At 35.8% G+C, this 14,505-nt stretch overlaps 1 protein-coding gene across 1 annotated transcript; it reads right to left on the reverse strand.

Moving 5' to 3' along the window:
- Positions 1-7,351: 7,351 nt before the first annotated feature.
- Positions 7,352-8,305, reverse strand: LOC101979465 (olfactory receptor 52N5). The gene has a single exon (XM_005370187.1). It carries the CDS (start codon positions 8,303-8,305, stop codon positions 7,352-7,354), a length of 954 nt encoding a protein of 317 aa, XP_005370244.1.
- Between the last annotated feature and the right edge of the window lie 6,200 nt (positions 8,306-14,505).

The raw sequence follows: 14,505 nt of genomic DNA on the forward strand, positions 1-14,505 counted from the left end.
TATATATATATATATATATATATATATATATTTCCAAGAGTATTTTCAAACATCCTGTTAATATGTCTATAGATATTTAACTCTCTACAGAATCTACTTTGACTTTTTTTTCAAAAGAAGACAGAAAATTGTGTGGGTAGAAAATGGGTGGTGGTCCTGAGAAGAGCAGACATTCTCAAAGTACTAATGAAAAAAAATCTACAATGACATAAAATAATGCACCTTATATTAAAACTTTGTTTAATTTAATCTATGCTTGTAGATAATCTGAAATTGAGAGGAAACAACATAAAAGACATTACACTTACCTCAGTATTCATAGTCTGAAAAATTCCTCTTTCTCTTATGTTTGACAGCATGCCAGAAGTGTTGTTTATCCCTGTTTGTCAGACTTCATCTCTTTTTGTTTCAGTACCTTAATCCAGAGTTCAGACCTGAGCAGCAGTAGCTGCCCTGGGCATGACCTGTGGCCTCTCAGGGAAGGCAGAGAAGGACCTCCCCATCTGACTTCATCCCATGTGTTGCCCCTGGAAAGCAGAATTTGTATTTGTCTTGTAGCAGACTTTTCATAGCCAACCCATAGCTGAAAAGACCATAATTCCCTGAGGATTTAAACTTTCCTCTTCTTGAAAGATAGTAGTTAATCCTCTTGTGACTGTATTTCTGAGCCCTGGAGTTGGTGACAACCACTTCCTACTATTAGTCTGCATTCTAATTATCCTTGCAGACTCTCTCCCTAAGCAGCATTAACCCATCAAAGATGACTTGGATTTACAACCACAGAGCAAGATTATGTCATTGAAAACGTGTATTATACTGCAGAGAAGCAGAATCTATAAAACAAGGCTTATGCTACAGAACGGAGCATGGGTCTTAGCACAGAGTGAGAAAGAAGGCTCCTGGCTCTTCTGTAATCTTTTTGCTGAGGGTTAACTGAGAGGAAATGGTCACACAGTACACACATCCCACATCTAAGACAACATTAACTGGTGGAATTGGAAAAAGAACTAAAGTAGTTAGAGTCTTACTCCTGGTGAATCAACAACTTTAAATTGGGGCTACTTATATGAGCATGGATGAGAGGTTTGTTTTTTTTTTTTTTTACAAGATAATGGACAACGTGGAAATAGCAAATTTTTAGGTTCCCCTATTCATAAAATGCATACATGTAAATGAATGTAGTATCCTTTCCCTGGCATACAAAAATAACAACTTATTAACAGACTTAGAGCCCTTGTTCTACCATGTCAGCGTTCAGAGATTAGCCATTCTTTATTGGGGTATTAAAGTTCCTTATCACATTGGTTCATAGTAGCCTAAATTAGCATCCCAGCATCTAGTGTATGGCATAGATGAGTTTGGGTATACAGAATAGCAGAGTGATTTCTGTGAGATTTGGAAATTCTTCCATACATAAATAGCACAGGTTAGACAATGTGATATGTGAAGCTGAGGAATGGGAGAGCAAGACTGCTAAGACATTCACAGCCACTGATGATGACAAACAGCACAACCCACTTGAACACTTCTGTCATCTAATGAGAGGCATCACTCCACCAACCTATGCAGCATTTTCTGTACATCTGGACCATGGTTGATGTGGGCCTGTTTATAATCATCATGCCTAAAGCTCTGGCGAGCTTATAGTTTGTTGCTCAGTTGTAAATTTATCTGGGTGCTCTGTTCACATGTATGACATCTATTGTTCTGTCCAGGATTGTTTGTGTATGTGACACTATCAGTCAATGATTGCTGAGTTGGCTGTGACCAATAACTTCAGCTGATTTTCCTGAAAGACCTGATAACCAACTCAATATGTGTTTTCTACTCAGAGAAACTTCTGATTCCAGAAACCACTTGAGGATAAACTTGGCTGTAGAGTTGTAGTCACTACCAATCCTTACCTGGACACTCAGGAGGAAGTGATCTAGATTTGAACATTTCAGCATCGCCTTTGCTTCATCTCTCTGCCGAAGCCAGTCTCAGAAAATATGCCCAAGGTGCTAAGTGCCCGTACTTCCCAAATCTTCCCTTCCATTTCCTTCCTCAGCCCTTTCAATGCCCCACCTTGCTTCTTTTCTAATTCATGCCTTTTCCATGTATGTATAAATATATAAATACATCCCATTCAATTCATTCAGTGTTACTTGTACATGTTTATGACAGCAGGACTAACCACTTGGCATTGGAGAGGAAATTAGGGATCTCATTGCTGGAGGAAGAGTACTTCTACAAGCATTTCTTGTTGCCTACAGATTCTTTGCTTAGAGGTGGGCCTGGAGAGATCACCACCTTCTGTCTTGGCTTGTCTGTTGGTGATATCCTTTTTGAGGGCTTGTTTACATAGCCCTAGTGTTGATTTATCATGGGTGAAGCATTCCTCTCATTTCCAGAAGACAAAATCTCACATAAAATCTGCATATTTAATGACTCATAAGCCGGATTTCTACACATATATCCAAAAGAAAGAATCAGAAGAAATATCCAAAATTATGTGTATAGCTTGTTTTATTCCTAGTTAAAAAATAAACAAGAAAAAAAACTTATGAAGCCGAGGTGAACAAGTGGGCATCTTCTGCTATAAAGATCCACCATAAATTATGGTGAGGAACCCAGTCCCAACTGGTACACCTATAAGATGACTTCTCTGTCTAAAACATGCTCAGGGAACACAGAAGAAGGGACACAAAGGTTGCCAGAGGACTAGGATACTAACTTCATGACAGTGTCTGCTAGACATGACAGTGATACTCATGGAATCTCAACAATATAGTTGCCTAAACAAGGCATTCATAATCACCATACCAGTCTACATGCCAACATGAATGGGCGAAATTTCAAAAGGTTTCCCCCAGAAGAAGAGCCATAGGCAATGAAAGGCTATTGAGAGGTAGAGAACCAGTCTTCTCCAAGGCTGAGATCTTTCTGATAGCTTATCTCATCTCAAGCAATCAGCTGTCAATCCTGAAATATACGTACATAGAGAAATACTAAATGGCCTCAGTAGATTTTTGGTATATATAAACAATTTTTATATGTGTGTGTGTAATAAAGAAGTGATCATAAATTTGGCAGGGAGTGGGTAGCATGAAAAGAGTTGGAGGAAGGAGGATTGAAAATGAAATTCACCAAAAAACTAAGCAAAATAACAAACATTTTAGACTAAAAATGTGCTTACCTTTATATGCCATGTGAACACCATATTTTGGTTTGGTATTTGTAACACAGATACATATATTTGCAACAATAATATCATATATTTAAGATTGTATACTTTATTCCCCATAAGTTCTACTCTAATTTAAAGAGGAAGAAAAAATTAGAATGTAGCTCAATGTTATAGGGTTCACTCAGCATTTGTAAGGGCTTAGGTTAGCTTCCTAGCATGCTAGTAATCAATTACGTGAATACCTAATGAAAATAAGGAATTTTCTCTTAATATACTTAAACAACAAGTCTCAGGATTGTTGGCTTTGCTACCACTTAACTCTACTAAACTTTACTGAGGCTCTAGAAATCTCTTCTTTATATGACCTATATCTGTATGTGACTATATTCAAAATTAACCCTGAAAATAATTTGTTTAATATAACATGGCTATTAAATGTTCTCACAAAATATTTATGTGAAAATAAGCTAAATTTTAAAAACAAAAATCAGAGAAAAATAACATTTTATATATCCCAAAGTGTTTTAATACTTTCAAAATATGGTAACTTGATTTTTGTATATACTTCTGCAGAAAATTTTTGAAATATGTTATTTTGATCACATACAGATACATAATTGGAAGAAGGGGGACTTGAGTTTTGGTAAATTTTTCAAATAATTGGGAGTTTTTTTGACATTGCATCCCCAATAAATGAAAATAGCAACTCAAAGGTCAGTTGCAATGTATTTTTATTTATCCAATGTATTGGTGTTTTTTTTCTGCGTGCTTGTATATCACAAACTGGTGTCTGCAGAGGTCAGAAGAAGGCATCAGATCCCTTAGAACCGGCATTACAGAAGGTTATGAGACACCATAATGGTGCTGGGAACTGAACTGGGTCCTCTGGAAGAACAGCTAATGCTCTTAACCACTGAGCCATCTCTCTAGTACCCCTATCAGTGAAGTTTGGTACACTGTTACATTAAAAATAATGAGTCTATCTTGAATTTAAATTAATTTCAATTATGTAGCATTTGTAGCATCATGTCTTTGTCGTTGAAAATGTTGATTCTTAGAGTTGTATAAATGTCTGATTGTGAGCCACGTATGACACAGTATTACATATAACATGAAGAGCAGAGAAGTTGGTTATTAGTAAGAGAATGAAATTGGAAAAGTCAGATAATGTTCAGTGTTATGACTTCTGTGAGTGTCACAGAAAGCAGGTAAACCACCCATCGCAGTCACCCACAGAATCATGAGAATGACTGAATACTATCCTGTTAAGCCACTAAGTTTTGGAATAATTAATGAGGGAATGTAGTTAATCTCTGGGAATGTTGTAATAACCCCTTTAAGAAGGATTTTTTGGTGTGTCAAATACAAATTTAACCTTGCTTTTAAAGCTAGACTTTTACTAACAACATTTGATTGCTCATTCTTAGGAAGTATAGACCCATTGCCGAGAACATTCTTTCCAAAAAAATCCCAATGCTACAATTTCAATGTATAGAAAAGGCAACTAGATCAAGAATGTAGGCATATAGCTCTTTCTTAAAATAAACACAATATGATATACATATACAAAATCTAATTATTTCAGCTTGATAAAAGATTTTATTGAACTTCTGTGAAAAGCACAATATGACATACATATATAAAATCTAAGTATAATAGTTTGATAAAAAGGTTTTATTGAACTTTTGTGAAGGAATAGTCATTATCTAATTTAATCTATCCAAGACAATAATGGTTCTCTCAGATTTTCAATTAGGATCTTGACTAAAGTACTGGTTTACCTCTGACATAAATAACTTAGGGAATATATGACATTTATATTCCCGAGATGTATTATATATGCAATTTAACTTTTCTGCAAGAAAAAAAGTTGCATAAAGCAGACTTGATTTCTTAATTGTGGAAATGTTGTTTTGAAGTTGAACAGAAATAACAATGAAAAAGTATCGTGACTTCATAGATAATTCAAATTCCCTCTACGTCCTCAGAGGTCCTTATAAACTACCCCAAATAAGTACCACAACAGATATTCTAAAAGGGAGGGATCCAAGGTTGGGGATGGTATATGATCCTAGGTTGAGATAAGACTGAACAATTAGATTACACTGGAAAAAATAATCTCTGATATACTGCCACACAGCTGACAGTATTGGGAATTATTGACATATTGTACCAGACATATTCAGTTGAAAAGAAGTTCTACTGTATAAGAGTGCATAACTGTTGAGAACAAAATCAATACTCAGATTCCATTAAATATAGTCTCTATTTCTTTCTTAAGTAATTTTTTCTGCAAAGCTTTTGAAGTATGATCTTTAGTAATGCCAGTTTTAAAATCTATGACTGCTATTTTTACCTGTATGTTATTGACACAATTCTTTAATCATCAGTATCTCTCCTGTTGTATTTGTAGAGACATAAAACTTTTAAAAGAATCGGCACACAAATCACCAGTTAAGAAGCATATTTGTGAATGAAATGCACTTAACCTGAAACAATTAGGCTGCCACTCAAAGCATAGCCTTAGGAAAAAAGGAAACTCTGTCTTATCAATAAATTGATTTTCTTATGCATTATATTATGAGCGAAATGCCATTCTCTGTGACTTTTTAATTCTTTTAAGATTAGATGATCACATTCTGTGCTGCCTTAGCAGTTGTTAAAAGCTGTTACATCCCTCTCGTAGACTGCTGTCAAATTGTGAGCACACCATGTCTTTGAGTAGCCAAATTTCCCTTTACTCATCATCTACTAAGGTATCCAAGGAACTGTAATTGACCTCCACTCTTTCTACTTTTATTGGACTACTTCTCTCTTCCCTGACTTCTGTAAAGGTTGGTATCGTAACTACATAGTTTAAAAAATATTTGTATCTTGTCTTTATTAAAACTTCTGATGGGAGTATTGGTGACAGGGAAGAAAAATGGAAGAGTTCGTTATAGGCTTCAGTTGAGCATGTTGTTTTTTACTAAATCTCAATCATTCAATTTTACAAATAAAGACCCTGCAACCAAATGCTGGTGTGGAAACCTGCTAGCTCAGAGAGGCAGAAGAAAACACCCAGCTGACCTTCCTCCTCTGCCAGTGTTCCAGAAAAAGAGCATTCTTGTACACCATCTCAAACAAAACTCATCAAACTAAACATCTCTCCCTTCTATTTCCTGTGCATCTCTATATCCATTCTCCTGATTCCTTCTTACTTTTTATGTTTTTTTTCCTTATGTTCACTTCCTGTCAACTGGTTGCTTGCTCCTGTGGCTGACTTTATTTAATCTTCTTTATAATATTGCAACCTATGTCTGGCTTTATTTAATCTTGTTTACAATATTCAAGCAGAAAGCTCTAGGGCTGGGCCATACCATTACTAGAAACAGGTTTTTCCAATAAGCAATGCAATTTTGGGGTTCACATGATTAAATATCCTGTAACATGAACAAATAAAAATACTCATTAATTTGGAAAATGAAAAATAAGTATAAGTAAATGAACAAATTTACCACTCATTTTACCAATTAATTGGCCTGAAACTTGAAGACTTCTACCCTATACCAGATGGTTCAATCACCATGACTCTTAAAACATTTATGCTTTGAGTAAAAAGCGTGTGTCCATTCTAGGAACTTTAATGACAGGGCAAACCTTTTGAACTTAATATAGAGAGAAGTTACATATTTATTCAATTAATTCATGTGATGAATTTTATCTTCAGTATTTCCCAGGTCAGAAGATATTAAAGAAACTAATATATATAGTGATAACCAACATGAACAAAATATTTAAGGAATCACTAAAAAAGATGCAATATGTCTGAAACGGATCTGTGGGAGGAAAATCATTGTTATCCCATATCAGTGAGTTGACTAGGGCTAGAGGTGAAAAAGCATCATTCTACTTCTGTATTTGTGACATTAACTAGACTTAATTATAACAGATCTATCTCTTACTTTAAAATACCATGTTGTGCATGATAAACACAGTCTTATCAGACAAGTAAAGATAAATTAATTTTTAAAAGTAAGATAAAGAGAAAAGATAGGAAAAGCATTGAGATATAAACCCATATACAAATTTTCCTCAACATTGTTGAAGAGGTAATGTAAAATATTCATGGTTTCCTCCCTGTTAGAGTTTTATTGACAATTCCTTTACTTGCTTTTAAAAGGTCAAGAAATTTTATTTGAGTCACCTTGAACCTTTTTCACCGTGAAAGAATTTAATGATGCTGTCTCTGATTTGTTTGGTTTTCATTCCATAAACAATGGGATTTAGAGTTGGAGGAAGAAGAAGATAAAGATTAGCTACAATGATGTGAAGAGAAGGAGGGATAGTGTGACCCCCAAAACGATGAGTAAAGAAAGTAAAGAAGGCTGGAACATAAGTGATGATGATGGCAGATATGTGGGCAGTGCAGGTGCTGAAGGCCTTCTGCCGAGCATCTGCTGAGGACAGGCTGACCACTGCCCGGAGGATCATTGTGTAGGAGACAGAGATACAGCAAATGTCAAACACACCAATCAGGAGTGCAACCATGAGACCATAAATGACATTGATTTTGATGCTAGCACAGGATAACTTTACCACAGACATGTGGTCACAATATGTATGGGAGATGACATTGCTTTGACAGAAGGGCAAACGCTTAACCAAGAATGGAAAAGGAATCATCAGCAACACACCTCTCAAGAAGGTGGCAAGCCCAACTTTGGCAATGACAGAGTTGGTAAGTATGGTAGCATAACGTAGTGGGTAGCAAATGGCCACATAGCGGTCCAGGGCCATGAGCATGAGCACCCCAGACTCCACTCCCGTGAACCCATGCACAAAGAACATCTGAACTAGGCAAGCAGTGAAGCTAATTTCCTTGAGTTTGAACCAGAAGATGAAGAGGGCGTTGGGAAGAGTGGTTGTACAGGTAAACAGATCAACAAGTGAAAGCATAGCCAGAAAGAAATACATTGGGCGATGTAAGGATTCCTCATAGCAGATGAGGTACACAAGGCCAAAGTTGCCCATTAGGGAGATGATGTACATTGTGCAGAGTGGGAGGGAGATCCATGTGTGTAATGCTTCCAGACCAGGAATTCCATTAAGAATGAAACACTGTGGGGCTGCATATGAGTTGTTGGAAACCAGCATAGCTAATTCAGTGAACACACTTTATTGTTCCAGAGTCTCTATCCTGAGGAAATGAATTAAAACAAAACAAAAAGGATTGATTAGTTTATTTCCAGGTGAAAACGTAAAACTACAGTAAGATTACATTTATAAGTAGTATCAGCTGTTTTGAGTTCTGATGACATTTAAAGGGCACAATTATTGGGAGTATAAGAGTATGTTAAGTAGTGCAATGAAATCTGTTATGGGTAATTTATATATGCTAATAAAATCATTATTCACATAAGATAAAATTGTTATTCATGTATGATACCAATACTTATAAGTCTTCTATTGTTTAACATGCCTTGAAATAGGACATAACTTACAGGGGTAAATTATTACATATGAAGAGCACTAGAAATTTTTTATATTAAATTAATTTTGTGTGTCAGCATGTAGTAGTAAGATTATCGTTATTTCTCTTAAGTAACTTTTTCTTTGCATTTCAGTTTATTCTATATCAACAGTGTGATTTACCATATATAATCTAAGAAGAGTTTATTATGCACAACACTATGCTAGCAAATCAATAACCAATAAAGAGATTAGATAATTAGCAAATTAAAGCCTAGGACCTGATATGTTCACTCATGAATCTTACCAATAATTTAAAGAGTGGACAATATAAAAAGAAGACAATACTTTGAAACTCATTTTAAAAAACCAATTACCATCCTGATACCAAAGGTGAATAAACATTATATGAAAAAATAGAGAAGAAAAAAGAAGGAAGGAAGGAAGGAAGGAAGGAAGGAAGGAAGGAAGGAAGGAAGGAAAGAAGGAAGGAGAGAAAGGAAGGAAGGAAAGAAGGAAGGAAGGAAGGAAGGAAGGAAGGAAGGAAGGAAGGAAGGAAGGAAAGAAATAGAGAGAAAGAAAAGGGGAAAGGAGAGAGAAAACTATGGTCTATATTTTTGATGAAGCTAAGTGTATAAACCTCAACAAAATTCTAGTAAATAAAAAAAGCACACTAAAAATGTCATTTATTATGATCAAACAGACTGAATAAGAGAAGTTTGGTTCAGCATACCATAAAAGTTAATAAATGCAATATATCATAAATGTAGTAGCTTCAACAAAATGATATTGGAATAAAAACAGACACATGGACCAATGGAACAGAATAGGAATCCCAGAAATATATCCATATATTAGTAACTAAATTAATATTTTTAATATTTTTATTGAAATTTAAATAAAATTACATCTCTTTTTCTTTCATTTTTCTTCCCCAGACCCTCCAATACACCCATTCTTAATCTTCTCCCATGTCCTTTAGTAAATGGTACTGGGATAGGCTTCTGTCCACATGCAGAAAACTAAAATCATATCCACATCTATTGCCTTATGCAAGATGAAATACAAGTGTACTGAAGGCATTCATGCTGTTCCACTTCTCTCCATAAGTCTTCTCAGAGTACAGAGAAGTGGCAGTCTTTAAAAGAGAACTTTCAAGATCACGAGGTTGGCTACTCTCACTAGATACAAAATCTTTGATTTGCCTGCTAGTAGAGATTAATTTTGACAAGTCTTGTGGTTTTTTTTCACCCCTTTGGTAACAATAAGTGCATTACCTGATCAAGGTACCTGAGCTCCAGGATCTCCTGGGAAACCCAGGAACCGATGCTATGACTGGTGCCTCTGCTGGGTCCTCATCCCCCACCAGGCAGCCATTTGATGCAAAATGTTTGCTGCCTTTGGCTTGTCATGCTTGCCTTTGGCTGTTGAAACAGAAGACAGACTCCTTTGTATTATCACTTGGTCCCAGTGTCCAGGTCAAAAGAGACAGAGACTGGCCTTTATGTTTGGTTTCACCCTCTTACTACATACATCTCTAGCAGTGATCCAGGCCAGAAACATTTTATCTTAGAAATTCAGGGACAAAGTAACAAAATATAATCTTATGATCTATCTGATTACTCCTTTCCCCAGTCTACTGGAGAACATCTGTAATAAGCAAGTCCCGAAAGGGGATGCTTAGACTCTGATGTGATTTCTGTTTAGTTGTGGCTGGAGTTTCAAAATGTCAGTTCCAAAATGTCTTAAGTGTATGGAATCTATCTTGTTAAACTTTGGAAGAGCTCAGATATTTGCCATTGCATGGCAACAGCACCTGTGCTAACTCTTGCCTGACTAAGACCTCAGCTGTTTTAGGTTCCTTTTGCACAGAAATAGCAAGTTTACGTCTCATATCGGTCAATCTGCCTGGGTAAAGAAAAGTAGCAGTTCTTTTTGGTTATGTAAGTCATCCATTTACTATTGCTTAGTTATTATTTAAATTAATTGTGAACTTGATAACACTCTTATAATAAGTCTACAACCCAATACTTTGAACTAACAAAGAGAGTATATCCATTAACTTTCCCAAGGACACAGAATTTTGTGATTTTGAGTTAAGTGCTGGTGAAGCAAATGGTACCCATAACCCCTCCTTCTCTCTTCATTTCAATAGAAACTTCTCTCTTCATTTCAGTAGAGTCAGTAATCTAAACACTTATACTAGGACAATTTATATTCACTTTACCCCTTCACTGTTCTGTGAATTGTTTTAGTGCATTGGCTAAATCTGTTCCGAATTTTATTTTTGAATGAGGAGAGTACTACTTTAAAAAAATACTCTGGCCAGTTAAAGTTCTGTTTATTGCAAGTTGCATAGCTGAATTGAAGAAAGGGAAGGAACTAGTAAAGGCAGTCTAGTAGTTAGAGAGTAGTGCTGATCCACTTAACATTGGTTTAAGGGACCCTAGTGAGTTTATTGTGTAATTCTACATGTTTATCTCTGGTATCAAATAACTGAAACAAATAAATATATAATTGGAGGCTTTGGTATATTCTAAAAGACATGTCGAGAGCATCTCACCTTGAGATGAGACTCCCCATTTCTCACAATACTGTGTCTACTTTGAATGAACATCTCTTGTTAATTTTCTCCGGCTAACAGATCACAGACAGTATCCTCAACAAGTCAGTTCCTGGCCCATTTGTTTCTTGTGATGACACAGGTAGATTGAAATGGCACCCAGCTTTGTTGCACAATAAGCAGGGGATCAGATTATCCGGAGAGCAGAAACCAATCTTTACCTTAATAAAGCTGTAGAGAAAGAGCCTGAGGCCTGCTCATGCCAGGGAAAGGACTCAGGATTATGTATGATGGCAGCCGCTGGTGTCACCTGAAGACTGTATTGCCCAGCTGAGAGTCTACAAGAAACATACATGATCTTTTACTCTCTGAAGTACCAAGTCTTTATGTAAAACAGGGCTTAACAGTCTCTAGAGACCACACAGCCTTATGGGAAATAGTGATACAAGGTGCTGCATATATGGGGAATTTAAAAAAAAAAATCTTTCTTTAATCCCCCAAAGGAGAGATGTCCAGGAAGTAACTCCCATCCCATGGTGGGATTAGAAATTATAGATTCCTGTTAAAATAATTAGAAACAAAATGAATTCTGTTGTTTGTGTGTCTATGGATGTCTTTTGTTTCATTTTGGAAATTTTTGTTTTGTTATTTGTTTTAATTTTTGGGTTTGTTGTTGTTGTTGTTCTGTGATACTGGTTGCTTTTTATTTTGACGGGGGAAGGTCCACGAAATTGGGTGAGTATGGAGGTAGGGGAGTTCTGGGAGAAGCATGGTCAAAATATTTTATATTATTTTTTTAAATAAAAAAATTAAATAATGTTATAAATGTATGTGATTTCATAAAATTTACTTATACTGTGAGTTCAAAAATAGTAGGTGGTCATTAACTAAAAAATTAATAAGGACATTTAAAATAACATGCATTTTTATAAATTCTCTTGAGGATTTGTATATCTTTATATTTATGAATTTCTTTTCTAAGTATTGTGACTATAGTTCTTGTGTTTCTTTTTGTCATGGAGGGATATCTCCAAACAAAATAGACAGACGTGCTTGGACATTTTCTTTCTGTGTTTCTTTTCTTTTTTTCTTTTGTCTTTTCTTTTTCTTTTTAACTTTTTACTGAGGGTCCGTATATAATATTGTTGTGGAGTACAGAAAAGCTATGCAGGAGGTACTGTGCTAAGATGGCTAGGGATGGTTGAGAATTGCAAGTTTATCTTATGATGTAAGTTTTAACTAATTATTTCACTTTAAAACTATTTTCATTTTATCTATGTGTATGTGTGTCTGTATGTCTGCAGCAACTGTGGAGGCAACAAAACGGTATAGGATCCCCTGGGACTGTAGTTTCAGGCCATAGGTGCAATGCCCAACATGGGTGCTGGGAATCAAACTCTGGGCTTCTGTGAGATGAGAAAACCCTCTTAACTCCTTAGCCCCTCTTCAATACTTTTGATTTTCCATGCTTTCTGTCTTTGATTATTCTGATGTATAACATCCAGACTTAGCAAACTAAATCAACGTGAATCTCTTAATAGATGCTTGTAGTGTGCAAAGACTCAAGTGATTCAGTGGGGCGCAGTCCAGTAAGCATGAGAGAATTTAGGGGAAGGCAAACTGTGTGAGGAGTACAGAATTTGTAGATTGACTGAAGGGGGAAAACATCATGCTTTAATAACTAGCTTAGGACTTTGAGGAGGCTTGTGTCAATAGAGTTTACAGTATAGAACAGAGTCAGATGAGGACCAAGACATTATGTTTAATAACAGCCTTTTGACTTAGTCATTGGTTATAGGGACATGTAGTAGGGCAAATAACCTAGGCTATGTAAAAATAAAATTCTATATTCATTCTTTTTTTCTTTTTCTTTTTTCTTCTCTCATAGAATACATCTCCACTACAGCCTCCCATCCCTTCACTCCTCCCAGCTACCCTTCTCGTATCCCCCAGATCCACTGCTTCTACATTTCCCTCCACAAAAAAAAGTGGGCCTCCAAGGCATAGCAACCAAACACGACATTAAATAAAGGCAATAAGACTAGGCACAAACCCTCATATAAAGGCTATAGGGGGCAACCGGGAGGGAGGAAAAGGGTCCCAAGAACAGGCAAAAAATGTCAAAGATACCTTTACTCCCACTGTTAGGAGCCCCACAAAGACCCCCAAGCTAAATAACTACAACATATATACAGAGGACCTCATGTAGACCCATGCACTCTATGATTGCCACTTGGGTCTCTGTGAATTGCTATGAACCCTGTTTAGTTGAATCTGTGTGCCATGTTCTCCTGGTGTTCTTGATTCTTCTGGCTCCTACAATCCTTCATCTCCCTTTTCTTTGGGTACACAGAGCTTCAAGAGGTGGGACTTGTTTGACCTTGAAAGCAAAGATACCTAATGTGACTACAAATTAGATTATAATAGGTGATTAACTACTAATCTGCATTTCCTTATTATCCTAAAGAGTTGATAATAATTTTCAAGGACTAAAAATTTACATTACATTGTTAAATGAGTTATATAGGTACAATACCTTGAACAAGAGTAGAAATGTTTGTACAGTATGTTCTAACAAAATTAATCTTAAATTTGTATATACTATACAAAAGTCCAATCCAATGTGAAACATTTAATACTAGTAGTTGCTTTTTAAAAGTAGATTTAATAATCTACCTTTTATCTTATCTATATCATCCCTTTTTTCTTTTCAAAGTAGATTCTACGCTTTTATCCTATCATATCTATATCATCCCATTTTTCATTCCAAGTGGTGAGATGGGTGGTTTTTAATCATTCAATTGGTTATGGATATTTTAAGGTTGGTTATCTGAAAATCTTAGACTGCTCCTCTATATTCTTATAATGTAATGCTGAAATTGGCTCTTCATTAAATTCTTCTGTTTGGATTTGAACATCTCTGTGATTTGTTTTATTAGATTTTTCTAAGGCATGTATCTTAGCACTCAGATTAACCAACTTTTTTAGTGATAAGACAAAATGATAAAACTGATAATGTTTGCAATAGACGTTGCATAAATTCCATCTAGATTAGAGATCCTCTCATTTCATCATTCCATTGTCAAACTGTCTAGCATATTATCACACAGAGACCCAAATCTCTCCATTGTAATGGTTTTTTCCATTTTTTTAATGTGGGGAAAAAGCTTTCTTTTTTAGTAATTCCTTCCTTGGAACTCACCAAGGCCAGCCGGCCTGGGTCTGGGAAAGCCTGGGATAAAACTGGACTCTCTGAACATAGTGGACAATGAGGACTACTGAGAACTCAAGAACAATGGCAATGGGTTTCTGATCCTACTGC

Source organism: Microtus ochrogaster, unplaced genomic scaffold (genome assembly GCF_000317375.1).
Source record: "Microtus ochrogaster isolate Prairie Vole_2 unplaced genomic scaffold, MicOch1.0 UNK73, whole genome shotgun sequence".
Taxonomy (NCBI): domain Eukaryota; kingdom Metazoa; phylum Chordata; class Mammalia; order Rodentia; family Cricetidae; genus Microtus; species Microtus ochrogaster.